We start from the raw sequence: 26,775 nt of genomic DNA on the forward strand, positions 1-26,775 counted from the left end.
ATATGCTGCACAAACGGCGGCGTAAAAGCAGGTGCGGCTTTCGGCATGAGACCTAGACTGACGCCACATGCCACTCGCATTTATGAGGCATTAGGTCGCATTCTATAGTGTGCTTACCTCATAATAATTTGGTGTCCTGTTGAGATATATCAACAGAATGAAATTAAATTCGAATAAAATTTGAAGCCTAAAGAAACTTCACATCACTAATCAGATAAAAAATTACTTTATTGACTGAACGTTCGAGCAGTTTCCTATACATGTCTTACGCCACAAACAAGATATCAACGTTTTTTTTTCTCTTCTCTCCAGGGGTTAGCTCTAGCACCCATTTCAAGATCGCGACCAAACCGAACAGACACCCGTCGTCAGGCATATATGTACATCTTGGTGTGCATGTAATCAGTTTCATGTGGCAAGAGATCAATGCTGATGACAGATATGATACCGCAATGCTGTGATAGTAGTGGAACGCTTGCAGAAACAATGGAATGTTGAAATGTCGAAACTACCCCTCGGAATTTTCTCACCTGCGCTCGCTGAAAGAAATTGCCAGGAAAAAAAATCAGTGCCGCCAAATTGACATCACAGGGGCGCAAAGTGACGAACTGTGCAAATGCACTTATCGGAATCGCACAAAACAGCAGAGAAACAAGTGTGACTTATTTAAGACATCCTGTTTCTAAAAAATATGAACTTCATTAAGCATTCCTTTCATGAATCAATAAGCGAGCGTTCCCCGAAACTGATTTTGCCCACCATTTTAAGCGTAAATGGAAATTGTAAACATCAGGTTCTTTGTCAGCAATCCTTGGAGAAAATTTTAATGAGGAAAGCATTCTGCAAATATATCGTATTCAGTTACTACTAAAAGCTGCCCGATTTTACCTGGATGCAGGTATCCTAACTTGTGGCACTTTACTAGAAATATGAGAAGTAGTTACGTGACCGGAGTAAGTATTTAAACCACTGGGAGCATTATCGGAGCGCTCATTTATTGTTCAAATTTAGTGCTTGCAAAGCACAAAAGACAGAACTTTGTCGACAGATTCCTGCCCTTTTTATTTTATAAGCTGTTTTTCGCATAAGATAATAGTGACAGTGATGTCTTGAATAGAAGAAAAGACAATGTTTCTGAGTTAGAGCACAGAGAAAGGTATGCTTGTGTTGCGAGGTGTCAGGATATGAAAAAACATTATCCTATCACTTCTTCAATTTGGACTTCGTCTTTTCTTTGTGCTGTCATTCGTTTATGAATGTAAAACATGTTTTAATGCAGACACAATGTGTCATGCTCCTATTACTTAAAAACAATCTTGATATTTCATTTGAATCATTTGCAAGGCTTTGTTTATAGACATATTCCGTGATGTGGGTTGTCGAAATTTGCAGTACGCATCAATCCAAACATGACATGCATGCGAGACATTGGATCTGTTGAATTTAAACACATCATGAAATAACACTCTGCAGAGGAGATCTTTCAATAACGCTGTCTCAGGCAACGAGGAACAATGGCAATGTTTAATTGAACGGAAGTTATTGCGTACTACACAACAAATTCCAGATGCAGTAAAAATTTAGGTTAAATCTATTCTTGATCAAAATCCCCATCGCTATAGTAACGCAAGCCCGTCAATAAGAAGTTGCAACAGAGACAAAACTTGCAGCTGTCTCACTGCATTTCAAGAAATGTTCATCACTGCATTTCAAGAAATGTTGCACCTTGCGCTGTGAACAATTTACCGCAGTTGCGCCAGCGTATATGTAAAAACAGTAGCATGACGTCAATGTGACGCACGTAACTGGTCTGGCGGTATCTTTGAAAACACGTATCATTTGCCTTTGAAGGAACAAACTATTTTTGTCATATGTATTTGCTTGCAGTGCACATTGACAGCAGCAAAGCACATGAAAAGAGAATGAACGTCGTTTTCAAGTGAATCTCAGGTTCAGCGAATCTCAAGTTCAATGAAGCAATAACATTTTTATGTTTAGTTAAAGGGGCTTTATACCTGCAAATGTAAAATAATTTGATGGGCAAGCAGTATGAGCATTTTTTGGGGAAATTGTTATATTGGGAAAATTCACTCTCCCACCTGTAAGTATTTCCCAGTGAACTTTAAGTGGCATCTTCAATCTTAGAAAGGCGGCACAAAAACCGAAAGCACTCGCACTCACAAATTGTATCAGGGTTCAACACAGCAATTCATAAAACAAGCGTAATTACTCCAATCCAAGTTAACTAAATTAAAATAATGTGCTATTATTACCGGAGTTCGGCGAGATAAACATGTCTGATGAAGCACTGATTTCTATCCTGACATGTTTACTAGGTATCCAATGCTTGTCTTGCTTTATTTTCGTTTTTCCTGCCTTCAGGGCCACTGGAAGTTCCAGCTTGCATTTGAAGACTGCATTTCGACCAATAAACTGAAGAAGATTACTTTTAATGGACACCTAGAACAACTAATTTAAGCTTTCTCCTCGCATTCTAGCGAGGAGAAAGCTTTAGCACACGTACAAACAAACACGTGACGTCATAGCAGAACTCAAAGTTTTATGAGCACAAACCAACTCTGAATGCGACATACATACAGCTTGTCCGTTAACGTCCTTTGCGGAATACAGGGAGTCTTTCGCATTGGCCGGGAACGTTTGGTACCCGGTAGTTTTTAATCAAGGCGCACTTGTTGCGGCGGTCCTGCCGTTGCTCTGCCTGCAGAGCGGGAGCACTAAAACCTACCGCGCGCTCTGACATGACGATCACGTATTGGGCCGATACTCTGGCTTCATTCGTGTTGCGCAATGCTTTTTCCTAGTTCTTTGTTTCCTCCATGGCGTGAGACCTGGCGACGCGATATATTCACCCTTATTTGTTACGACATACTGGAAAGGTAACTTTTATCACAGCCAAAAGAAGTTCTCGTGTTTTGGACAGAGATATTCGCTTTCACTAACGTATACCGCAACAGACAGTTTTGTTGTCATTCGGAGAGAACGATATTCAAAACACCGAGCAGACAACAAAGAGTGCCACGATTGTGTGTAACAGTAACAATGTTTGGGATTCTTATGTTCTCCTCAAAATGGGACCTCATGTAAGATTTTCGGGGCTAACAACGTGCGGATAGAAAGGGAACACCTCATATTCCCGTAAGTACCACAACACTGTGATGGTCCATTGGACGCATGTCACGTTCTCGTGTATAACACCTTCACCTACACATATGTGCATATGTTCTAGAATGGAAAACCTTATACTGAATCGTAATTCCTATGTCTTCCGCATTCCTACAATTTCCCCATTCCAAAGTATCTCTGTATGAAAAATGAAAGACAGAAAACGAACAAAGTTATGGGAATGTGTAAGCGCCATTTTTAGTAGGCAGTTCATTTTTTTTCTAAGAATAGGGCCTCGTATGGTGCTGTTTTTCTAAGCAGCATGACATCAACAATGACTAACGAGCAACTCAGAGATCTTTCCTTGTAACACTGGTATAATTATCAGAAATAAATAATGCCTATATGAGCGCACAACACTGGTTCTTAGAAATGATGATGCCCAAAAACCAAAACAATGTAACCAATAAATACGATGGGACCATCGCAAGGGATGATATCAAACAGACAATCAGCCTCACTGCGTGAGTTACGCATCACATATCAAATTACAGTACCACATCGCTCTGGTCCGTCCGAGCCAGCGGCAGCACTCAACAGAATGGAATGCCACTGAAGTTGATGGAAACACACGAAATGCGCTGTCCTTTGTACCGTGACGCGGAAGAGGTTTTGTCAGTAACACAGACATCGGCATGGCTCCTCGAGAGAGCGAGGCGTCCATAGGGTGGCTTGCTGAGTACAACACGACGAGGAAGCCGTCGGTCTTCATCACGCCGTCGAGAATAGCATTGGTCGGGTTGTTGGTGACTCGATCTGGTCAGAAAAATTGAGGGACGTATAAAAGTCGTTTATAAATATTTTTAGCCCGTATTGTAATTTGTATGTGCTGTATTTCTATGTCCTCAAAATAACTATTTATGTTTCTATGTCTTATTGGCTTGTACAGCCCTAACTTTGTGCAAGACTCCGGTTTAGTCTATTGGCAGAATGTAGTTATTGCAAATACAAATAATGGGTGCCTCAAACGATTTAATAATCGTAAGGAAAAGAACTGAAGTTTCTTGAAGCCTGGAAAGTTAATACATGGTTCAAGGAAGCACTCAGAAGTGTACTGATAGCCATGCTGAACAAGACAATTAAATTTCTAAAACTAGGTGACTTCTCCTCTTCATTATTAACCAGCTTTCTCAAACACATTATGTTAGATCATACAAAACATACAATTGAGAAATATTTTTCTGTGCTTGCGTAATTCAAGGTCTCACTACAATTGTTAATAGGCAAATTAGAACACTGCAATGGTCGTGGACTCGGGTTAACAAACACTGATGATAAGCACACGCTTGCACATGAAGCCTTTCTCTGAAAAGCTCCTACAAAAGTACTCACTTCAGACAACTCCAGTTTTTGTTATCACAAAATAAACACAAGCCTGCATGTTCATCCCAGTTATAAGATAATGAAATTGTTGATGGTGATAATGTGATGTCATGATGATGAAGTGATGATGACAATGTCACCATGATGACAACGTGACAATGTGGCAAGTACTGTAGAATGTTGCTTACCGCCGTCGCCCAACCCTTCTTGGCTTACACCAAGCATTGCACCACCCCGTTGCTTGAGGTGTCCCATTGTCAAGATATCTCTGCATAGCATAAACATCACAATATGGTTTCTCTGCAAAGGTAATTCTAAATAAAAAAAGTGATTAGTATCTGCTGGTCAACGTATACAGGTAAAAAGCTTCGTCCTGAGCTATCGAAAAGGCAATGCTCTCTTGTTTACGAAAATATTTCAGCCAGTCCATCTCTTCGATATTTTTCAAGTCATTTGCATGGTTTAGAAAAGGTTCTCGGTTGGTAGTCGTAACTTGCAAGAAAGTGTCGAAAACACCATCCATGTTTATTTTTGCACGAGCCTGCCACGGCGGTTGCATTTCAACACCCCTAACTATCACTTGACGTTAGAATAATCATGAGTGTTGAACAGGCGGCATGCGCCTGGTATGCTGCATAGCGTCATAGAAAGCAGAGCTTCATATCTAAGTATTGAGTTAGCTTCCAGAACTAGGCTTACTTTTCATTCTTTTTCTTTAAATTTTCCATCCCTCTACTCATCTGTCTAACTACGCCTTGTCGTTCTGAATAAACTGGGAGAACGAATTTTTAAATCACGCATAGTCAACGCACTGCGCAAGTCAGCCTTGACCACAGAGTCAGCTGCAGTCAAGTGATATTTAACCTAGTAACTGGTATCAAAAGATTTTCTGGAGGGTACTGGTGCATTTATGTGCCGCGCAGACCGTATGAGAAAATAGTTACCCGGTTCGTATCCCTGCATCGCCAACTTGTCTAGCATAGAAAACCTTATGCTGAATCGCAATTCTAATATTATCTGCATTCCTACGATTTTGCTATTCCAAAGTATCTCCGTACAAAAAAATGAAAGACAGAAAACAACCCGAAACAACGATACTTTGCCGATTGTGGCTCGGCGTCGCATTTACGAAGTCCTTTGCTTTTCGCATTGGATGGGAGGATAGTGCTGCGTGTGACCACTGCGGCGACGAGGAAACTATCGAACACGTACTTTGTCATTGTCCCCGATACAGCGCACATAGACAGCCACTCGCGACCGCACTGGCGCGTCTTGACGACCGGCCGCTTTCGGAGCAGACAGTCCTGGAATGCTGGCCTACACAGTCGTCATACAAGTCAGTCAAGGCACTCTTGAAGTTTTTGCGTTCGAGTGGAGTATAGGACAGACTTTAGCTCTCACGGACGTTTCCAACCTCCTCTATATTTTCATTCTTTTTTTTCGTGACTGCTTTTTCTCTCCTCTATTCTTTCCACCTTTCATTTACCCTTCCCCTTTCCCCAGTACAGGGTAGCAAACTATAATCGTTTCGGGTTAACCTCCTTGCCTTTCCCACCACGTTTCTTTCTCTCTCTCCAACTAGTTCGCATGTGGTTGCTGAGCCGTGCTCCCTCAAGGGCTGCAGAAGATAGCGTCAACCTTTCCCTTTCCACACGAACCACTTACTACTATCGTGTCATTTCAATGCGCCAGAAGGTTTATGCGTTTAGTTTGCTTCTCACTGCTGGTACAAAGGAAGCTTCACGATTTCATAATGCACAAAGAACGAGACGTGAACACTGAGACAGACTAAGCTCTGCACGCAATACGCTGCACGTAAGGCAGCGAAGCGCTGCATCATAATGCACATTCCTACACAAGCTCAGGCTGAACCAAAAGTTTCTACTTGGAACACACCAACCACTAGAACAGAAGTTAACTCGGGAATCAAAAGGAATTGGACTATAGACTGACTATATGACCCAAAGTACGGGCTTACTCCTTATTTGAAAAAACGCCTTAGGTACCCACAATAAAAAAACATCTAAACACCTGAAGATGTCTTCTTTTGTCATTATTCTTACTCTACGAGCTTCAAGGGTAGGTCGTTGTCTTATCTACCCTAGCACGCAGGGCACATTGCATCTCGACTTTGCGTAATTGATCATACCTTGACAGTAACCCGCTATATGAGACCTAGGTGGACTGCGCTTGATTGTTGCGTAAGGGGCACCCTCGCACCGTGCCTGCAAAAGAAGAGAAGAATTACAATGGAGGTTTATTAGATACGATGCGAGAATTCGTACTCCCTCGGTTTTGTGTCTCGAGAAAAAAATGAAAAAATAAACACATATTTTTTCCTCTCCTTGCTCTCGGCCAGAATATTCTTCGTGGATTAGTTATACTTGGTGACGCACAAAGAAAAAAGCAAGAACAAAATGAAATTCTTCATGTGACGCTTACGGCTCTCTGAACAGGGCACTGAACTGCAATGAGTCCAGGCTTTTATCGCTTGCACAGAATAAGCACGAAAGCGAGAGCAGGTGACTTTTGTCTCAACCCTCGTAAATTCATTTATAGATAATCGCGACCTTTGCATTCATTGCTTTGTATACTGTAGCAACAAGTCAATCTTCCCAGAGCACAAAGACCGGTTCACACGACGCATTCTGGAAGTATAGACGCGACCAAGCTTCGCACGTCACGACAAACTGGTAAGACGCGTTAGACTCGCACCTTTCTGACCTCCTTTCCTTCTTTTGTGCTGAGCGACAAAGACGCCCGCTTTTGGTCTATGTTTGGAACGTCTTGCGCAAAAGGCGCGCCGGTGTCTCCAGCATTCGAATGCACCCAGTATACATTCGCACCGACGCGTTGCGCGTCGCAAACGAGACAATGGCCACCAGCGCAGTGCAGCGGCCGCCTTATAGCCGCCTTTCGGGCATTCATCGGCAGAACGTAATTGCATCACACTGCAGGCTGGCCGGCGCCTCCTGGATAACGCCGGCCGTCGGCCGGGGTTTTGAAAGCGAGCCGTCGTTATGCAAATGTGCGCTACTCACCCGGTATGCTATCGCCACTGCGGCAGCGCAGTCCGCGTCCGCCAGTAGCCGCTGCTGCTGGGCCTGCAGCGCGGCGTAAGGCTCGGCGTACTCGTGGCCGTCCTCCCCTCGCCGACCTGCGAGGAGGCAGGAAGCGATGGAGCTGCATTCAGGATCTGGTAGAAGATAGGTTCAGAGACGCCGGAAGGTCGGGGGGTATCAGGGTGGGGTACGTGAGGGTGGTAGTCACTCCCCCAGCCTGTGAAACTGTTGCCCCCGCGAACGTACTACTAGGCCGGTGCACTCTAGGGCTGGTGAGTGTTAGGATCACCCTCCTTCACCTGATACGTTCGTGTAATGTTATGTCTATACTCATGCCTGGTTATGCGGCAGAGGCAGTCGCATTAAAATGGTCATGTCCTTCACTTGCACAGTTTATTAGAATACATTCTACTTTTGTCGAAGCATAACTGCGCAGTCGGTGGGTCGGTGTTAAAAATGATTCTGCTTTGTAAAAACTATCGTAAACAAGCACGTTACAATAAACTACCCTTACAGACGCAACGCGCGTGTTGCACTGTGGAAGGCCAAGACAATAATCACGGCATACAGCCTTGAACCACACTGGGAGTGTACGTAGTACCAGGACCTGGTAGCACTGACGCTAATTTTTACAGAGAGGCCGACGTCTGCGCAGCGAGGGTGTTACCAAACTGCATGAGAAGCTCTGAAAAAGACAAAGGAAAAAGAGCTCTGACGCGCAGATTTGACGACGTGAGATCCGCGAATAGATGCCCGAGAACTGCAGGAGGCCGCGGCCTAAAAACGGGGTGAATGACAAGCAACGAGGAAAAAGAGTTCGGTCTGGAGAGGGTGTGAAATGGAACATAAAACAGAAAATCGACATATCAAGCCCGTTCGATGAACGTTAAAATTGAAGAACCAGCGAAAATGCATGTTCGACCGAAGTGTACAAGCAAAGCACGTGTGGCTGAAAAAAGAAAGACAAAAAGAAAGGTTGACTGCACATTTGCAGTCGCGTAGACATACTTCGATAGCAGCACAGATTTAGCATTTAGCACCAGTTTATTTAATTAGAAGTTTTAGTGCGCATGCTACGCGTGCGACGGTGTAGACAGTATTAGGTGAATGTGTAGTCGATCACGTGCCTCTATTTTAACGACAGCTTGTTTATGATTAACGAGTTAATTTAAGAAAATACAGACTAGCAGAGGTATCCTTCTTAGTTATGGTGCACCAAGGCAGCGACTCCTTCAAGAATCTCGAAACGCATTGGTCATTTTAGCGTATATAAAGCTCAGCAAATGCTTGGGGCAGTCGTCTGGTCACAGAACCACTTTTGACATTTGTTGTTTGCATTTACGCTTCCAGAGATCTACACTACCACGCAGAAATTTGTAAGTATATTAAACAGCAGCGCGACCTCTCCTCCCCATACACGGATAAGCGGCTGACTGAAGCCACGAGCTATCAGGACTACGTTTACCTTGAGAAATTTTTCAGAGAAGCTGTCAAAGTTAACGTCTGCGAATCCCTGCACTCAAGTCTTTGAATTTACTTTTCTTTTCATAAAAATAGTCTTTTTTATCTGTGTGCGTCTCGAGCGTAACTTCGAAAAATCATATCGAAAAAGCGACATCGACTTAAGTGGCAGTTGTCACTCATATTTTATTTAAAGGGTGAGCAGTATGAGCAGCGTCGCTGAATTTGTATTCGCTAGAAGAGATGGCCTTCAAATCTGCGACTAATGCAGTATAACAGGCGGAAATTTTGCGCAAAGTTCTTTGTGTTAACTACCGGTGTAAGGCAGGGGGGGGGGGGGGGTATACGAGATAGATACTGTAACTCTAAATATAACGATGACTATACTACGGACTGCGGTTACTAGAGAGCTAAAATATCAGCTAACAGTCACTTCTTAAAATTTTTCTTTGAGAGAACTCAATGACGACGTCACTTCTTCGTCCTGAATATTTTGCTGCAAGTGGGAATATAAGCGTTGGTTCTTACGAAGAACACACAGAACCAGTCCCCTTGTGAACTACTTCAAAATGTTCAATGCAGAGTTGTTTTTCTGTATCCTTTTCATCAAGAAAGAGTACTTCTATACAGTGACCGCAGATCAAACGAAGATAAAAGCGGCAGTTGCGAGCAGCAATGAAAGAGTGAAAGAGATTGATGAAAGCAGTCTTAGACTTGACACTAATGAAGGTAGCTGCCTGTTCTCGAGCACCTAGAGAAGCTTGCCATTCAGCCGTAAAGTAAGAACACCGTTCCGTGTTTGTCATTGAAAAATGTCGTGCTCAAAAATTCTGTAGACTCGCTGACGGTGTTCACAACATATATTACCCTCCGGAAAAAGATTGATAAGACGCATTATGTAAAGCAAAAAAAAAATCAAATAAAAGCGTTGCCATTGCATCGATCTCGGTAACGATGCGACGTGGTTCAGTATACAATCTAGCAGCAAAACGTAGCGAGACACTTGAAAAATTTCCTCGGCATAATGGACGAAAAAACGCTTTCTCAAGCTCACATTAACGGGATCGTTTGAAATAAACATCACGTAGAAAGCGACGGTTGAGCCTTGCCCTATTTCCCTTAAGGATGTCATTTGAGCAGGTGTACCATCAGCGCAAATTGAAATGCGAACGGAAATAACGGTAAGCACAATGCCTTTTAAATGTAATTACATGGGAGGACGACTGGATCACTCTGTAGCCAGTTTCTCAACGTGACGTAGTGCAAATTGTCCATTTTGGATCCTGAATCATGACAATGCTGCAAATGTAAGTTAACTTATAAACGCAATAACGCGTATTTGTCGTTTTCGACCTGTTCGCGTTTGAATCTACGCTGATGGCGCATGTAGCCAAGGCTTCACATTGGGCGGAGAACCTTAAGTGCGAAATTGGAGAGAAAAGTGAAGGAGGTTTGGTGATAAGGTGAACGAGAAGACATTTAGTGTACGGGTCTGTTAGTTTTTTTGTTTTCTTTTTCGTATATAGCATCGCTGAGTAACTTACGTCCAGCCGATTATCGCGATTACCCGAAATACCGGTTCGGAGCACTAAATTGAAACAGCGTGAATAGTCAGATAAAGTCGGATTATGACTTCATGTTTTGTCGTCCAAAAGTAACATCTCGGAATGTCCGCACATATTACTAAAAACAGCGATGTACAGACTACCTTTCTGACGACGCTCAACACTCCAAAAAACTCGAGCATCTGCATCCACTCAGGTACACAAATTGAAGTCGCCATGTCTGCAATATCAACTATTCTAAACTCTACCAGTAAATGCCAGACAAATTTCCTATCTAGACAACGAATGCACAGCACAAAACTATACGGGTATAGTAGAGATGTTCTGTTATATTACACGTCCGCTAAATTCTTTCAAATAAGCCCACCATCCATATTTCAAATCCATAACTAATTCTGGATTTTTTTTTGCCAGTTCATCCACAAGTACTTCTAAGTGCAGCGCATATGTTTTTCTTCGAACATAACATTCAGGCTGCTAGCAAAAACAGTGATCTAAGTCAATGATTGTGCCACCCCGGAACGTTCATATTTAGGGATTTCAGCCTTGTAGTAGTGAATATCACGATGTCCCGAAACTGAACCAAACACTATAATTACTACGTATGAATGGTCCAATGTTCTTGGTGTATAGTGGGTTGTCACGTGGGTCTCTCATCTTGTGTGTTGCGCGTTTCCTTGGCTGTACTCGAATTCTAGCCGACATTGAAGCCAGTCTACTTTGATGGCTAAGAAGACAACTTTTAACCCAAGTATGGGAACACATTTATAGCGTGTCTTTATGATTTGACGTGCTCTCACGTGTAGAGAAAGCCAAGAAAAACAAATATGACCGATATAATTTAACAATATGTGCGCGCGCACCTACGAAAAACACAACATGGCTTTTTTTTTTAAACGCACAAGAAAGCGTTGCTACGTTTCCTTGTGTAAAGGCGAGCTTCCTGCTGAAGTTCCAGGCAGGCTTCTCAGCCGACATCTTGTTTCGACAGCAAAGTAGCTTGAATCCTTTCTGATTTCGACGCTGTCTTCGAGAGGCTGGCTTTTTGCCGGGATTGTGTCAGAATTGGAACTAGATTTGGAGGGGCACTAAAGGAAAATATTAAGCACAGTTAAATCAATACCTTATTTGTCTAGAAGTTTAAAATCGTTTTCCGTGTGCCAATATATCAGTTGGTTGCGCAGAAAATGGCCAAAGGTTCCGCTGCTGCTCCTCAATTTGAATCGCCCGCACCAAAACGGATGAGTTGAGAGAGAGGGAGAGAGAGAGAGAGAAATAACAATTATTAGCCCCATAGGAACTGAAACCCCAGTCCGGGCATTATGGTAGGCCCATGCCTTCCTCCTCCTCACTTGTCCTGCCTCTCTGCCTCTCTCTGTGAATCAGCCAGAGTTGGGGTCAACTGAGGGATAGTCCATACCATAGTCCAACATAGGTGGCGCCACTCCGATCTTTCCATTTTTGTAATTTCCTCGCTCACAAAAGCTCTGTTCCTGATAAGAGTGACGAATGCGTTGTTCCAGAAGCCTAATCTTTTAATCTATAACTCGACACAACAGTTTCATTTAGCGTCCGTTTAATATAACTGCGGTCCTTACTGGTGTCTCCTTGGCCGTCTACACTGAATATAGGAACACAGCCCTTCACACTACGAAAGTCGTGATCAGTGTGCACGAGACACATTCATGCAGGTTGTCTACCTCGCCTCGATCCCGATGCGACAGGAACGGGTTTCCGGGTGGGCGAGGCGTAGTAGGAAGTGGCCTTCCCGTAGGCGTCTTGCTGCTGCAGGCGCTCCTTCTTAGCGCAGAACTCGGTCATGCTCATCGAGTCCGTGCTGCCCTGACACTTGCGCAGCGGATCGTCTGCAAGGACACAACATGAAGATTGACTAGAGTCATCAACGTTAATAGCTATAGTTTGCAATTAGGACACATTGATTCAGCCTTACTATACAAATGGGTCGCACGAAGGTGCAGGCTTGAAATGATCAACAGCGAGCCAACAAGGGAAGCCTAAGCCCAGTGCCCACGGCGCTATAACAGCCTTGTATTCCTTAATGGGCGCTGATGGGCTAGCGCACTTGGCAGTTCACAAACACAGAAAAAAAATGTGAGTCCACATTTTTTATATATCCATGTGTTTTCAGGTGCGCTGCTGATAACTAGGACTTGTCTTCGTCAGGGCCCTGAAGAACACCAGACCCTTTGCTGAAATGTTGGCACCAGGCCGAAGCTTGTCATTTCTGCCTACAGTGAGTGCAGCCTTGCATAATGACAAACGACAAAAGGCTCTATTTGCTGAATACGCGATGCGGAAGAAAAAGAAGCATCAGAATAACAGATAATTAACAGTAGATGGCATTCATTTGCTGTTCACAAAATAATAGATCTATGAACACTTTTGACGGGATGTCCCATCACGAAAAAATAAAACGCTTAGGTGTCAGCCAAATACCACTCTTAGTAAGATCTGTAAAGCACTGCAGATGAGGCGTACGTACTACGACAAGGAAATGCAATCCGCACTGCAAGATACAAAGTAGAGCGTATCATCCGCTTATTTGCTTGAAATTGCAATGTGTTATATCGTTGCGTACTCGGGCGTCATTTGTACTCTAGCCCTCAGAACTAACTTTCTCTAATCGAATCTCACGGTTTCTTATCATTTTCACACTAGCTGGCGATGTGCGCAGGGAAATACGTATTGTACATATTTTGTTTTCCTAATCATGTTTTATTCTGAAGCGATAGTACATATACCGACAAATATAAACCGGTTCGTGCTGCAACATACTTTTGTAGTTTAAGCAAATGGGGAAGGCGGATGTAGTCACTATTTTCCCATGCAGTATTGCTCCCCATCAGCTGTATAAGCAGCCCCTGTGCGCTGTTTCATCCTAAATCAATACAAAGAGAGCATGTTATAGAACATGACGAGCATATTTGTGGCTAAATAACCAAATATAGAAGAAAAAAATGTCAGAGTTTCGCCCTAAGGGCGAAGCAATGAATGCGATAGCAACACAGCAATGTCATACGAAGTAAGGTGAGCGGCTTTGGTAGCAATATGAATTGTAGTAAACATGAGCTGATTAAGTAAGCAGGTGTGCTACGCCGTAAGTAGATCGACATGAAGAGAGACTCGATGACCACGAGAAGGCGCCTGTGAAACGGTGGTGTTGATGAGAAGCGCTTCCCGTGGGCAGCGCGTGCGGAGGGTTACACCTGTAGCGCTGCACTGCCGATCCGGGCAGCATTGCATGTGTAGCGTGCGTTGGAAAATGTGGCCCGACTATTACTAACTGAATGAACAAGCGTGGTGTGAGCGCGCACAAACAAACATGTATAGATCACACTGAATGACTGGAGACAACGACTGTCAAAACGCTGGCAGCGAGCGCATACGCCGCCGCGGGCGAAGGTACGTGCGGTCTATCGCTTCAACGGAAACTGAGTGGCGAATGCACGGCGCATAAAGGTCAGAGCCGTGTGGAGATAAGAGACGGAGCGGACGAGCGAGCGACGAGCGCTGTTGTTGGCAGAGTAGAAGTAGAGTGTACTGTAGTAGAAGTGCGCCCCCCCCCCCCCCCTCCCGCGCTCCCTCCGGCGCTGGCTTCCCGCTTCCTTGCTTGCGCGTGGGTGATTGAGTGCGTTCGCTCTCCGGGATAGCGCACGTCCCCGCACGCTTCCGCTCGGGCATACGGAGCGCGGCGAAGATATTATCTATAGGGAACCTCACGGCGACGGCGACGGCGACGGCAGAAATCCGGTTGAAGTGTCCATATAATTGCTATCGCAATAAAATATCACACAAACCACTAGTGAAAGGTTACAAAGTCGGAGACTATAGCAGTTGAGAGTTTAATCAGTGCTCAAATCTTTAAACTTTTTTTCTTCTGCCTTTCTTTTTCACTTTCCTTTTGGTATGTATATTCACGCTTATACAACCACCATTCTCCTCATTGAATCATTCAGACTTTCTTTGGTTACACGTAAGGTCCTCCGTGAAAAAAAAAGTACAATGAGCATCTATACTTTCCAAACAAGAGCACGACCATTATCACTAAGCATGAAAAAGTGATTCAAGGCTGGTGGCTACCTCGCGCTTCAACTCTAAACGTTCTAGCCTTCAATCGAACACTGTAACAAGTGCGGAAACAAAGCTTCGATTTTCTCTTCATGCTTGGCGGGCTAAAATGGCAGAAAAATAGTATGGTAAAATAGAGTTCGCAAAATGAATTAAATATTACAGTATACTATTATCTGCCATAAATATTAAACAACAGTTCAATGAACATAAATCGAATGTGCATTACTAAGTCCCTGATACAGTCTCTGCACATGTTCTGCACTGGATGTACGTGTGCTTGAAATTTGTCCATGTGTTGCATTACATTAAGCCGTTCTATGGATGTGGACATGAACGTCTTAGAGCAGAGTATGTTATTTGCTACCGCATTAAATAAGCCACATGCTCCTAACACACTCAACGAAAATTTTTATGTTGTCACAGATCTCGCATATAGGGTCATATGTAATTTTTGGATATGGAGGTGCAGGACGTATATGCTGGGCTTTGATATGGAAGTGCTAGACTGTGACGCCACATACAGAGAGCGAAATCAACTTTGCGACCACGTAATAAAGGAAGGTGGCAATTTTAACATACCCTCGTTCTTTCTGCAACAAACAAAAAATATGGCGAACACCACCGAAACTTTTATCCATGGTAGTTTCAGTGGAAGTAGCATTAGGTCGCAGTTGGACAGAAAATGAAATCAGGCTGCATAATGCACAAGAACCGCCGCAAACAGCATTATGAACTCGCCAAGCTTTAGCAACAGTGATGTGCCTGTACATCGCTTGCACGTGACTCGAAATGTCAATGACCCGGTTACAAAGCGCTCAAAGTGCCTAAACCAGTTTGCACCTGTCCTAGGCGTAGCATTATCTTTCTAACACAAGAAAAAATACTTCTAGCCTCCGAGCTCCAGGCCCTGCTTCAGTCGCATACATTCTTATACGTTCAGCTATGAACATTTCATACAGGAATCGCACAGAGTCCCTCGTCTGTGCGCGCGCTGCGCGCGCGCGCACAGAATCAAATTTAGGCACGCAACGGCGGCTTACGCAACACCATCGCAAATGCCTCGCGTGCTCGAGTTCCCTGCGAAAACAAGGCACGTCAAGTAGACTAGACGTGTCCTGCGGCAGAGCGCCTGCAACGAAGGTAACTGGCTTTGGGAAGCGACATCGGCGAAGATGTCGCTTGCATCGAACGTGAGAAAGAGAGTACAGCCGTGTCGGCGAATGCTTTCGCCTATTCGTGGCTATATATTTTTCTTGTTGCACTTGCTTTTTGTCTCTGCATGTCTGCGCTTGCTCTGGAGTAATCGTGACTTTGTACGGCTTTGTTGTTCCAGAGAGCCGAGCGTATGGAAGCCTGGCTCATCGTTTCCTTTGCTGCATGCAGCAGCTTAAGGGACCGAAGAGTAACGCCGAACGCGAGTTAAAGTTTATGACGCACGCCGCGAGGCATGGCGAAAGAGAAAAGCGTGGTGAGAAGTCCTATACGTAAGGCATCGATTTTTGTCTTATCGTGCCGGTTCTTGTACAGTTCGGGACGCGTGTGCCCCTAAATATTTGAGAGTCGCGTTTCCGCCGCGACGTTATTTGAGAGTGTCGTTCCGTTCTTCGAAACGTGCTGCTTGATTCGAACGAAGTGCCGTGAATATTTGATGCGCGAACAACTCGGTGTTCAGCCCGGCTTAGAGCAACCACGTCAGACGACGAGCGCGAGTCAGATGCCAACGGCGCATGACAGGATTCTTCATTGCGAAGCCGAGCAAGAGGGACGTCGCGGCAACCTAACCGGTCGGTTTGGTTATACCAAGTATTTAGGACGGAGGTGACGTTACGCTTCTGTAAATAAAACGTTTTAATATTGCACTTGCTGTTCTCAGAGGACGAAGAATAACGCTGCATGTGTCAAATGTCAGTTTGAATGTAGTCGTTGACTACATTCGAACAACAACGCTCGTTGTGTTGCTTTGACGTTTTTTGACAAATCAGTGCTCAGGTAGCCTGCTGTATCGATTAGGCTGTTCCGCCAAGCGTGGCATTCGCGTGGGAAAGTCTATGCTACGGAAAAACAAGCTTCGTCACTGCCAAGCGGTGTTCCAAAACTCTAGCGGTGGGTGGCCAGGTGGCTTGCCTCGCCGGACTGTTTACCTGCCTACTGCAGGGATCATTCACTGCTAGGTTCTTTCTGTCGACCTGGTTGGAGATACTTTGCCGTAGCCGTGCCAGTCATCATAAACACTTAGTACTGTAAGTCGGCGGATTTTCGCCTGTTTCATACACTTTTTCGGATGAAGTTAGAGCGATATAATAATAATGTGTATTCAACGTGCATGTTGCAATGAATATGAAACGAAGATTTCATGAAGTGTTTATTTAAATGCTATAAAACTAAACATGGTGCGTAAAATTTTAGTTATTGTCATTCTATCCAAAGCGTAATCTTATGCAATGTTTATGTTTATGCACTAAAATCTAAATTCTGCGGTTTTACGCACCAAATCATGATTTGATTATGAGGCAGGCCGTAGTGGGGTACTCCGGATTACGTTTGACCAGTTGGAGTTTCTTATCAATGCAATGCGACGTACAGGGGAGCTCTTGGTTTTCGTCCCCATCGAAATGTGGCCGCGGCGGCCGTAATTTATCACGTGACCTCGTGCTTGATTAAAAAAAAGTGAGAGAAAGGATTGTGGACCAATGGTTAAGTATCGGAATGTAGCGCCAGGCGACTGAGGTTCGGTCCAACTCTGGGACCCGTAGTTCTGTTATTTTTTGTGTGTGATCTGTCCGACAAAACAGCAGCAGCAGCATCCATAGTCAGCAATTTCCGGTAGGGTTCGCAAAAAGAGCTTCCCTTGGAAAAGCATTTTCATTGCAAAGTTTTGCGGGTGCCGCGTCTCAGCGGTCTAAGAATGCGCCGAGTAACACAAGTGCACCTGGGTTTTAATCACTGAAATCACAAATATATATATAGCCTTTCCTTGGCATTTGAATACTTCCAGTGCTCAGTGGGGAGAATACGTACTTTAGAAAAAATAAAAAGAAAAGACAACAGGACAGGAAGAACGTTGGTCTACAACTGAATTCGTCTTCGTCTTTCCTGTCCTTTTACTCCCTCATCCAGTTTTTTTTTTCTCGTAAGCTCTGTAAATGTCTAAAATGTTCATGGTGTTAAATGTTTAAGGAACATAATGGTGCTAGTTACCAATGTAAATGTAGAGGAAAGTGTAGCCAGAGTAGGTTAGGTATGGTAATTACAAACAAACCTGAGAGAAACAAGAAGGTTATTGCAAAGGGCTCTTCCGCTTCAAGCCTCGATGACACAAAGCATCAAAGACTCATGCATCAGTTTCTATAAATGGGCTAATTTCTTCCGTTGAGCTTGAGCAGCCACCATTGCTAATTGTTGTGCAATGAACAATATGTTGTAGGCAATAATGCACATAAATAAAGGTTTAAAACACTTGCAGTGTGGTATTGTGTTGCCACCAGAGAGTATCATCATGAAAAAATTCATAGCTGCACATAAAGGATGCCAGCAACCATGGCGTTATCACCTCCTTATCATTTTCATAAACTACCGGCCTTGATCAGATAGACTCAAAAGGTTTACGACAACAAGAACGATGATGCTCACCCATGTGGTTCTCATCGCCGGTACCTGCAGCGCTGTAGGCGTCGTTCTGCCGCCGGAAGCAGACCATGACCAGAGCGACCACGACGATGAGCACGAGCACGGACACGCTGACCGGAAGCAAAATGGACAGGTTTCGGTAGAGTGGCACGTCGCCACCGTCTCCTGCCTGGACACCCGACGACCCATGGGTGGAGCTGACTCCGGCTGCGTTAGACAAACGCAAACGTATCACGCGAAGCCCCTTGCGTTACACCTGTACGATGTAGATGATAGGCTGAAATCGTGCTGCAATACGATTTTTAGCCCGGGTTGTTGGTAGGACGACATAGAACGGCAATCATCGCAAGAATGCGACAAATGATTAAGGCAACTGACGACTTGGTCGCTTACTTCGAACTAAATTTTACTCCGCAGTGGCGAAAAATGCTGGCAGGAAAACAATTTGCAAAACACTTTGCAAACAATGACCTTTGTTCTTTTGATCTTTCATCCCGTACTTGAGATGTTTGCGGTATTATGAAATGGTGCTTATAGGCAACAACCGTTTAACTATGGAACAGGTGTGACAAACTGCGTTGCTATATTGCCAGTTTTGAGCCATTACCTAATTCCGTCCTAGATAATATGATTAGTATTACTGAAGAATAATACTAGAGAAAAAGCAAGTCAAGCAGATTTTCGCGATACTACCAGAAAATGATCGAATACATCACACACCTAAAAAACGCACGCATGCACGCACACGCATAGGCACACACAATATCGCACTTGTAATGACGGAAGAAAAACCCAAGTATACTATATAGTACAAAGAAAGAAAACGAGAATATGAAGAAATACTTACTCGTTGAATACCAATACATCGATATTATATCAGTGTCTCATGAACATTGTTAAAACCTCCAGAACAATTTGTTGCACTGATGCGTTATTCCACAATCTTGTAGTGAACCTAACTGAACTTGGTATCATCATCATCATTACACTGACCCATGTGCGACCTGTTGAGCGTCCTGATGGAGTAGTCCGCCTCGGTGGTGCCGGCATCCGAGTGGGCGCTGACCCGAACTTCGTACTCCCTGCCGGGCGACAGGTGGCGCAACTCGAAGTGCCTTTGATGGCCCGGAATGGCGTCCGACACGAGCTTCCAGGGTTGCTGCTGCTGCTGCGTTTGTCCAGGGCCGCCACTCGGCCTAAGGTGTACCACGAAGTGGAGTATCGGGCAGCCACCCGACTGCCACATGTCCAGCCTCAATGTCGCCGAGGTGGCGTTCACGTCGATGAAGTTCTCCAGCTTTGAAGAGACCGGCGCTACAAATTGGGACAAATAGAGGCAATAGAAAGATTTTTTCACGCATTGTACATTAGTCGCACGAAAGAAATGGTGCATAATTAGGTGCTGAAGAACGCTGTTGGCACAAGCCACTGTGTGGCATTACCTGGCTCCATATTGTAACGTTTCATTTTGCATAAGCGGTCTTAAAGCAAAGTCCTCAAGGGTAAATTACACAACTCAAAAATTCCGATCAACGATGTTCAGGAAGTGTAGTTCCATAGACTGTTGATAATGGCCGTCCAATTTATAAACCGGATGTGTTTTTGCAGCAAACTAGTGAATAATGTAAGCAGCGTGGACACAAGCTACTTAGGACACAAATACCTTAATATTAACAAAAATATTCCTGAAATTATTGAGGTTATGGTCCTGCGAATAATTAAAAAAAATAAGAAACGTTGACGTCGATTTACAAAGTAAAATATCATGATAAATAATGACTTTATACAGTATATGGCTGATTCATCGTGCTTTATTTTGCCTTTTGTATTAAAACACGCTGCTTTCACCACCTTAGCCAAGTACCGGACAGAGCAGATTCCACAGGATTACCTCGAAATAACGCTAGGTCACATTCACGCTTGCGACAACACATCAGCAATCACCCACCTGCGCCTCTGGTTCTGCCGTAAATGATGTCACGTGGCTCTGCAGTACCGAGGCTATTGGTGGCAGTCATGTAGAAACTGTAGAGCGAGCCGCACTTGAGTCCTTCTAGCGTGAACTTGTTAGAGCTAGTGCTAATGGCCTTTTGCTGCCAGTCGCCACCTTCGGCTTGATAGTGGAGCACGTAGTCTGTACGGTGAGAGGAAGAAAAAAAGAAAACAAAGCATGGGAAAATATGCAAGGTGAAAATTCCGTATGTCCGTCAGTCGCGGTGTACATGTACGCAACTTGTTTCCACCAGTTCTTCACTATAGTACAGACTTTATACATTTCCTTTTTCACAATGCCTCCTACCAGCAATTAACTGTTGCATCTGTGTTGAGTGCTCAGATCATTCTATTATTTTTTTATGAAGAGACGCGGCATAAACGACAATACACTAAATTTAGATAGAATAGCCCTACATTTAAGGGCACTGAGCAGAACATGCACAAAAATCATCCTTAATAGCTTGACTTAGTTAAAATGAGGTTTCTAGCGCCATGGAGTACAATTATGTAACTTTGACACATTCATTGACAGTCCCTCGTAATTCGTGATATTGTAGTAAGAAACCCGACCCATCGGCGAAGACGGTCCAAATCTCTTCGCGAATAAAACGAAACTAGAGTATAAGGACGTTGCGGAAAAGGGCACAGGTCGAATGTCAATGTCCCGTTATTGCAAAACGGCGATATGTGACATGTTATAAATAGCAGGTAAGTCTTTGAAATCAAAAAAGTAATTGCAGAGCATCTTGTGAAGATCTCATTTTCTCCCATGAAGATCAATATCCAAAAGCAGCATGTCGCGGAGAAAACAAAGTGACCGCAGTGTCATTGATTATCTAGAATACCCAACCCTTGTGCTTCACCATGGATGGCGAAGCTCACGTGCATCGTAATTCGTCATCACATATGATTTTGCGTTTTCTGTTTTCTTTTAAGCAGCACAGTTACCGGGAATACTGGATAGGGTTATTTACAAGATCATGCACACGTGTTAATAAATACAGCCTTAAAAAGTGACATGTTTGCTTTTACAGTCGCAAAATTATAGCGATTAGGATGAAAACTAATTTAATTAGAGAATAATAATTTAAAGCTCTGCGAGGGCTCACAAGCGCACATGTCAATACCCACACTTTTCCTGAGCAAACTAGTGTTCTTTCCTCTCGAGAACTAAGTGTAATGTTAGTCGGCATTTTCTTCTAGCCACATGATGATATGTATGAGCATTGCGTATGTCTCGTGAAAGCTCAACTGCAACACCTTCACTCGTGCTAGTACTTCCAAGTGCAAGAAATCAATTTCTTTGGCAAACGAAGCAATGTATCAAATACCTGTATCAAATATCAGGAAAAAATAAGCTGATAAAATGTTTCTTGGGGTTTCTACTCAACACTGTACTTCATACTTGCACTCTTTTAGTAACCTAATATCTCATTTTTCACGCATGAGAGACTATAGACCAGGCTTTAAATTATTCTTGTTACAGCATCCATTGTATAGAAAATTCCATTTTTATGGCTGGTTTCGCGCTCATATTTGTAGAACGGGAAATCGAAATTAATGGGAATGGCAAGAGTTATCGCAAGAAACAGGAGCTGCCATCTGCAAGCAGCACCAGCAAGCAACGTTCGAAGCTAATCAATAACTACCGGTACAATGGCGCCATCTAGTTCATCGGGAAACGAGCGGCGTGAGAATCAAGTGCGAGCGTACCAGCTAAATAAGCGTAGTTTACTTAAATCAAGTGGCTTGTAAATTCCATGGAAGCGACTATAAATAACCATCACGATCTGTGATTTATAATGTTGTCTGTTCAAGCTCTAAGCAGTGACGCGAAAGAAAATAAAAAAGATGAGAAACTGCCGCCATATGTCCGGGAAAGACTGGGGCCGCCACCTACACGACGTGAGCAGAAGTAATACTTTGAATCGATCGACGAGCGGCACTCCAAAGACGCCATCTAGTTGAACGGTGGGACAAAAGGGATGGCACCTTCGCGCGCTATATACAAGAATACAAATTCTTAGATACGGTAAGTGAATTGACCCAGCAGATTTATAGGATGTGAATGTTACTTTGTTAAGTATGGGTATTTTACTCTTTGTGTTCACTGCATTTTGTGCGTTTTATATGTGCAGTAGTATGAAAACCTTGGATTTTTTTTTTTTTCGTCTGGAGAACAGAAACTCAATCGTGAACAATGGAGTATAATGTAAGACTGCTAAACACTGCCCAGATTTCTTCGTACAGAATGGTAGTGGCTGTTATTCCGGAAACTTCAGTTCTGAATGTGGCATTTTTTTTTTTTTTACAAAAGCGTTTGCCTAGACTACGCGCTCCCAGAGAAAACAGTGAGAACTAAATTTTGTAGTATTGCCAACTTCCCGGAATGCACTAGACTAGACATCTGTTCGTGGGGAACGTGTCGCGTACGCCAGCCATATTGTAACTCGTCATTATGCTTGAGTGCCCACTCCCGTGTTAATGTGACGCAGGTGGCGGGAATTATGGCTTCGGCATACAAAAAAATCGGAACTACACTGTTAAGAAAAAAAAAGCTTTTCTTTTTGTTTCAATTTATTTGGTTTTAGCAGTTCACAACTATTTTATCTAACTGATAAACCAGTTGTCAAACTGTGAAACTGAGTTTATCAAACTGATAGAACAGTTGACAAAAGAAACAAGAACAAGAAACTGACGGTTACATAACGAACTTATTAAAAAAAGACAGTTTACAGTTGCCTGCCTTTTCGATTAAAGCCTTTAATTTACGAAGCAGCGCGCGTCCTGTGTTTTTCTCTTCGTTATCAATTCTGATCAAATGACAAACGAGACGCTACAAATTAAAGTGGCGTTCCAACTACAACACTGCGCAGTAACGCGTTTTTAATGAGTATGGAAGGTGTAACCTACTAATAATCTTCGTAAACGACACGTAGTTCGCGGCAAATTATTAATTTTGAACACACTGATGGAAATGTTTTGTTTTGACAATGATTTATTTGTTCGATTAGCTGGCAAGAAACGCACGTCATCACGTCCTCGAATGCTGAGAATGCTTTATGACTCGGCGATTTGAAAGGCTATGCATACTTTCACAACGGTGGTGCCACACCGAGGATGAAGTCAGAAGTACAGTGCATTGGTGCTATCATAAGCTGGGCAGGGATGCTTAAAATAAATTACAAAGCTAGAGTATCTTAACAGACTGCTAGCATTTTTTTTTTTCATTTTGGAAAGAGTGAAGGCAGGCATGTTAACCAGAGAAGTGTCACGTTGGCTACCGCACTACTAAACATTTCAACCCGGGTAAACACTCTGCGGTCTGTCCTCGTGGTTATTAATACACAGCTGGGGACTGTGTTGACAAAGGTGTCAAATGATTGCATTAGGAACAAGCTCAGTCCTTTTTGGCCTTCGTGATGTGTGCATCACTTACCTCTTACTGTCATATCGTCTGGATAACGTTCCCACTCAACAGTGACCGAACTGGTTGTACTGGTCTTGAATATCAGCGCCGGTGATGTTGGTGGTACTAGCAGAGGAAGAAGGAAGGCGGCATAATATAGTTGACAACTTTGCATCCGATGGCAGAATCAAAAATAGGGAGAAAAAAAATTGTCGCAATTTCACCCGAAAGGCGAAGCACCAATTGCGATAGCAAATTAGTAGAGAGCTATACGGAGTAAGGATAGTAGTTTTATCAGCGGTGTAAACTTGGACATGCAGCAACACCAGCAACGCGCAAAACTGTTGTCGACGCCGTCGGCGTTTTGCCCGCGTTCGCACCGAACGCGCGCGGCGTTTTTATATAAATACGTATTTGGTGCCGCAGCTAAACGTCGCCTCCCCTCCCCTCCCTCCCGTCCCCCCACAGGCTTTCGTGTGACGGAAAAAAAATGTCACAGTTTCGCCCTAAGGGCGAAGCAATGAATGCGATAGCAACACAGCAATGTCATACGACGTAAGGTGAGCGGCTTTGGTAGCAACAACACGCAGAACTGTTGTCGACGCCATCGGCGTTTTGCCCGCGTTAGCTCAAAATGCGAAAAAGTTGCGTTTGCTCTCTATATATGGAAAGGAGGAAAGAGACGCTTAATTCTGAGGCCCTTCAGGGAGCCCGGCGCAGAACGCGCGTTTGCTCTCCGACGTGATGATAAGTGGTTCTTGAGGGAAAGGGAAAGGTTGGCGCTATCTTCTGCAGCCCTTGAGGGAGCACGGCTCAGCGCCAATATGCGTTCGCTCCCCGTGAAAGCGAGCGTCCCTCGCGCCCTTTCACTCGCACATACAGCGTCTGGAGCGCGGCGACAATTTCATCGCCGTTGACGTCATACGGAACCTCACGGCGACGGCGACGGCGATGCCGACGGCAGAAATCTGCTTTGGAATGTCCATATAATTGCTATCGCAATAAAAGAAACTCAGGAAAATCAACCAGATGTACGTGTGGTCTGCTCGCCCACAGAGGGAGAATGGGATTAAGTGCATAGAAAGAAAAACAAGTGAGTGAGGGGGAGCACTAGCTGTTTGCACACATGGTGGTGCATGCCACATTTACAAAACAGCTATGATGACTCATACAAAGTGCCTTGTTGGTAATGAAGGAATGCATGCTACAAGCAATTTGCATCCATTATACAAATTGCTGTGTAAAGTCACCTGAAGAGCTTGAAATTGGTCGGCAAGCATAGGCTCAGCTAACGAACAAAAGTGTGTATTGTGTGGGTCACTCTAAAGGGGATCACCTTTAACAATATATTAAAAGCAATACATCTGCAACATTTCCTCATCACGAAAAAGAAAAAAAAATAGATGTCACGAGACACTATGTAGGTTTCTGCGTAAAAAAAAACTTTCTACATGACTGTTAGTCATACCGCAGCTGTGACCAACAACAGAATACTATTTTTGCCTTCCCTTAAAAGTGGATCGTAATGCAGTAAAGTAATATGAATTGACGTTGGTTGTTCGCAACGACAAGCACTGTTTTGAAAGCTGGAATACACGTGTATAAATTTGCCAGGACTTTTGCGGCGTGCATACTGCAGGCCACACTGGAGCAACTGCGTTTTATCTCATTTCAAGTGAGATTCATGCAAGACTCACTCACAAATGTCGACCTGCTCTTTTCATTTTATTTATATAAGCACGCATATCTCAGTCATGTTGCGCTTATAACGAGAAACACAACCAGACAATACCATTCTGATATATCTCACTTCACATTTTGGCAACACAAATATCATAAATTTTGAGGAGCTAAAAAGAAAAGCCGTCAGTTTATGTAAGTCTACGTTCTACGCTACATGAAAAAGTCTGTCACTGTAAGTAACCAAGAAAGTCATAAATTTCTCATTCACATCAAGAAGATGAAGCAGAAGTTACAGAGGCTTGCCACGCACCCTTCGCCATTAGAGACATCAGTATATGATGCTTGAACCCACTGCATCTTGAGAGTTAGTGGTCTCTAGAGTACGTTATTCTTTAGAATATAAGGAATTTTGACACTACCCACGACGCTTGCTGTTTGAAGGAGGACAGATAGATTAAAGAATGCTGACATTTGTTTAGGGCAGTACGCGGCCGAGGTAAACCGAGGTCAGTGGCATTGTTAACAACTTCTACTATTTCTCGATTGGTAACAGAAAGCAAGACATTCCACTTTCCCCACATTTAATATTCCCAAGAAACGTTAACAGCTCACCTGCTTCTAGAGTGGTGGCGCTCATGTCGTCAGACATAGGCCCTGCCCCTTCGCTGTTGTAGGCCTGCACCTTGACCACGTAGCTGGTCTTGCGCTTGAGATTGGTCAGGTGGCTCATGTGGTGGCGCCGAGAACCGCCGGTCTCCAGGGCTTCCACATTCTTGTACTGGAACTCGGCGTCGTCACGGTCTTCCTCCTTGTAGCCGATGTAGTAGCCTTGTATTTTGCCATGCTGAAGCTCCTTGCGAGGGGGCTGCGCGTGACAAAAGAGGAGGAAAAAACAAAAGAAAGCAGCGAGTAGGAGAGGCTTTATGCATTTGACAAGAAAATAGTTCTGTCGTCCACAAAGCACATTTACAAAGCATGGCCTTGGTTTCCGTTATTGACCAACAACTTCAAACATATTTTAGTGACAACGAAGATGAAGAGACAACTTCGGGATGATAAAGCGTCCGACTAAAGCGGTTCGCAAATGATCTGCAAGGAATGCTTGCTGATTTTCTGGTAACTTCGAAGTCACATCAGCTCACAACTAGAAAAAAAGTTATTGAGTGTTAGCATGTTTCTGATGGTGCTATGTGATTGCGTTATATGAATACCACTTGGCTGAACAGTCAGCAATACATGATGTTGCGTGCAAAGTTGGCGACAGAAGTTAGCTTAGTGTTGTATGAGAACGTCGAGCTGAAATACTTCCGAGATTCAGATCGAAATGAAAATGGTACCTGCTCTCGCGCTTAAGTAACATAACTCACAAACGAGT

General features: G+C 43.8%; 1 protein-coding gene across 1 annotated transcript in view; it reads right to left on the reverse strand.

Moving 5' to 3' along the window:
• Nucleotides 1-241: 241 nt before the first annotated feature.
• The window catches only part of LOC119448568 (Down syndrome cell adhesion molecule-like protein Dscam2), a 287,509-nt gene continuing 260,975 nt past the window's right edge, over nucleotides 242-26,775 (reverse strand). The window contains exons 20-29 of the mRNA XM_049665471.1: nucleotides 26,013-26,265; nucleotides 23,748-23,843; nucleotides 20,262-20,447; nucleotides 19,307-19,627; nucleotides 18,317-18,520; nucleotides 12,295-12,459; nucleotides 7,548-7,663; nucleotides 6,656-6,731; nucleotides 4,695-4,774; nucleotides 242-3,939 (exon numbers count right to left, since the gene is read on the reverse strand). Coding sequence (XP_049521428.1) covers nucleotides 4,764-4,774; nucleotides 6,656-6,731; nucleotides 7,548-7,663; nucleotides 12,295-12,459; nucleotides 18,317-18,520; nucleotides 19,307-19,627; nucleotides 20,262-20,447; nucleotides 23,748-23,843; nucleotides 26,013-26,265 — 1,428 coding nt within the window. The 3' untranslated portion in view covers nucleotides 242-3,939; nucleotides 4,695-4,763. The remainder of the gene's footprint in view (nucleotides 3,940-4,694; nucleotides 4,775-6,655; nucleotides 6,732-7,547; nucleotides 7,664-12,294; nucleotides 12,460-18,316; nucleotides 18,521-19,306; nucleotides 19,628-20,261; nucleotides 20,448-23,747; nucleotides 23,844-26,012; nucleotides 26,266-26,775) is intronic.

Source organism: Dermacentor silvarum, chromosome 4 (genome assembly GCF_013339745.2).
Source record: "Dermacentor silvarum isolate Dsil-2018 chromosome 4, BIME_Dsil_1.4, whole genome shotgun sequence".
Taxonomy (NCBI): Eukaryota; Metazoa; Arthropoda; class Arachnida; order Ixodida; family Ixodidae; genus Dermacentor; species Dermacentor silvarum.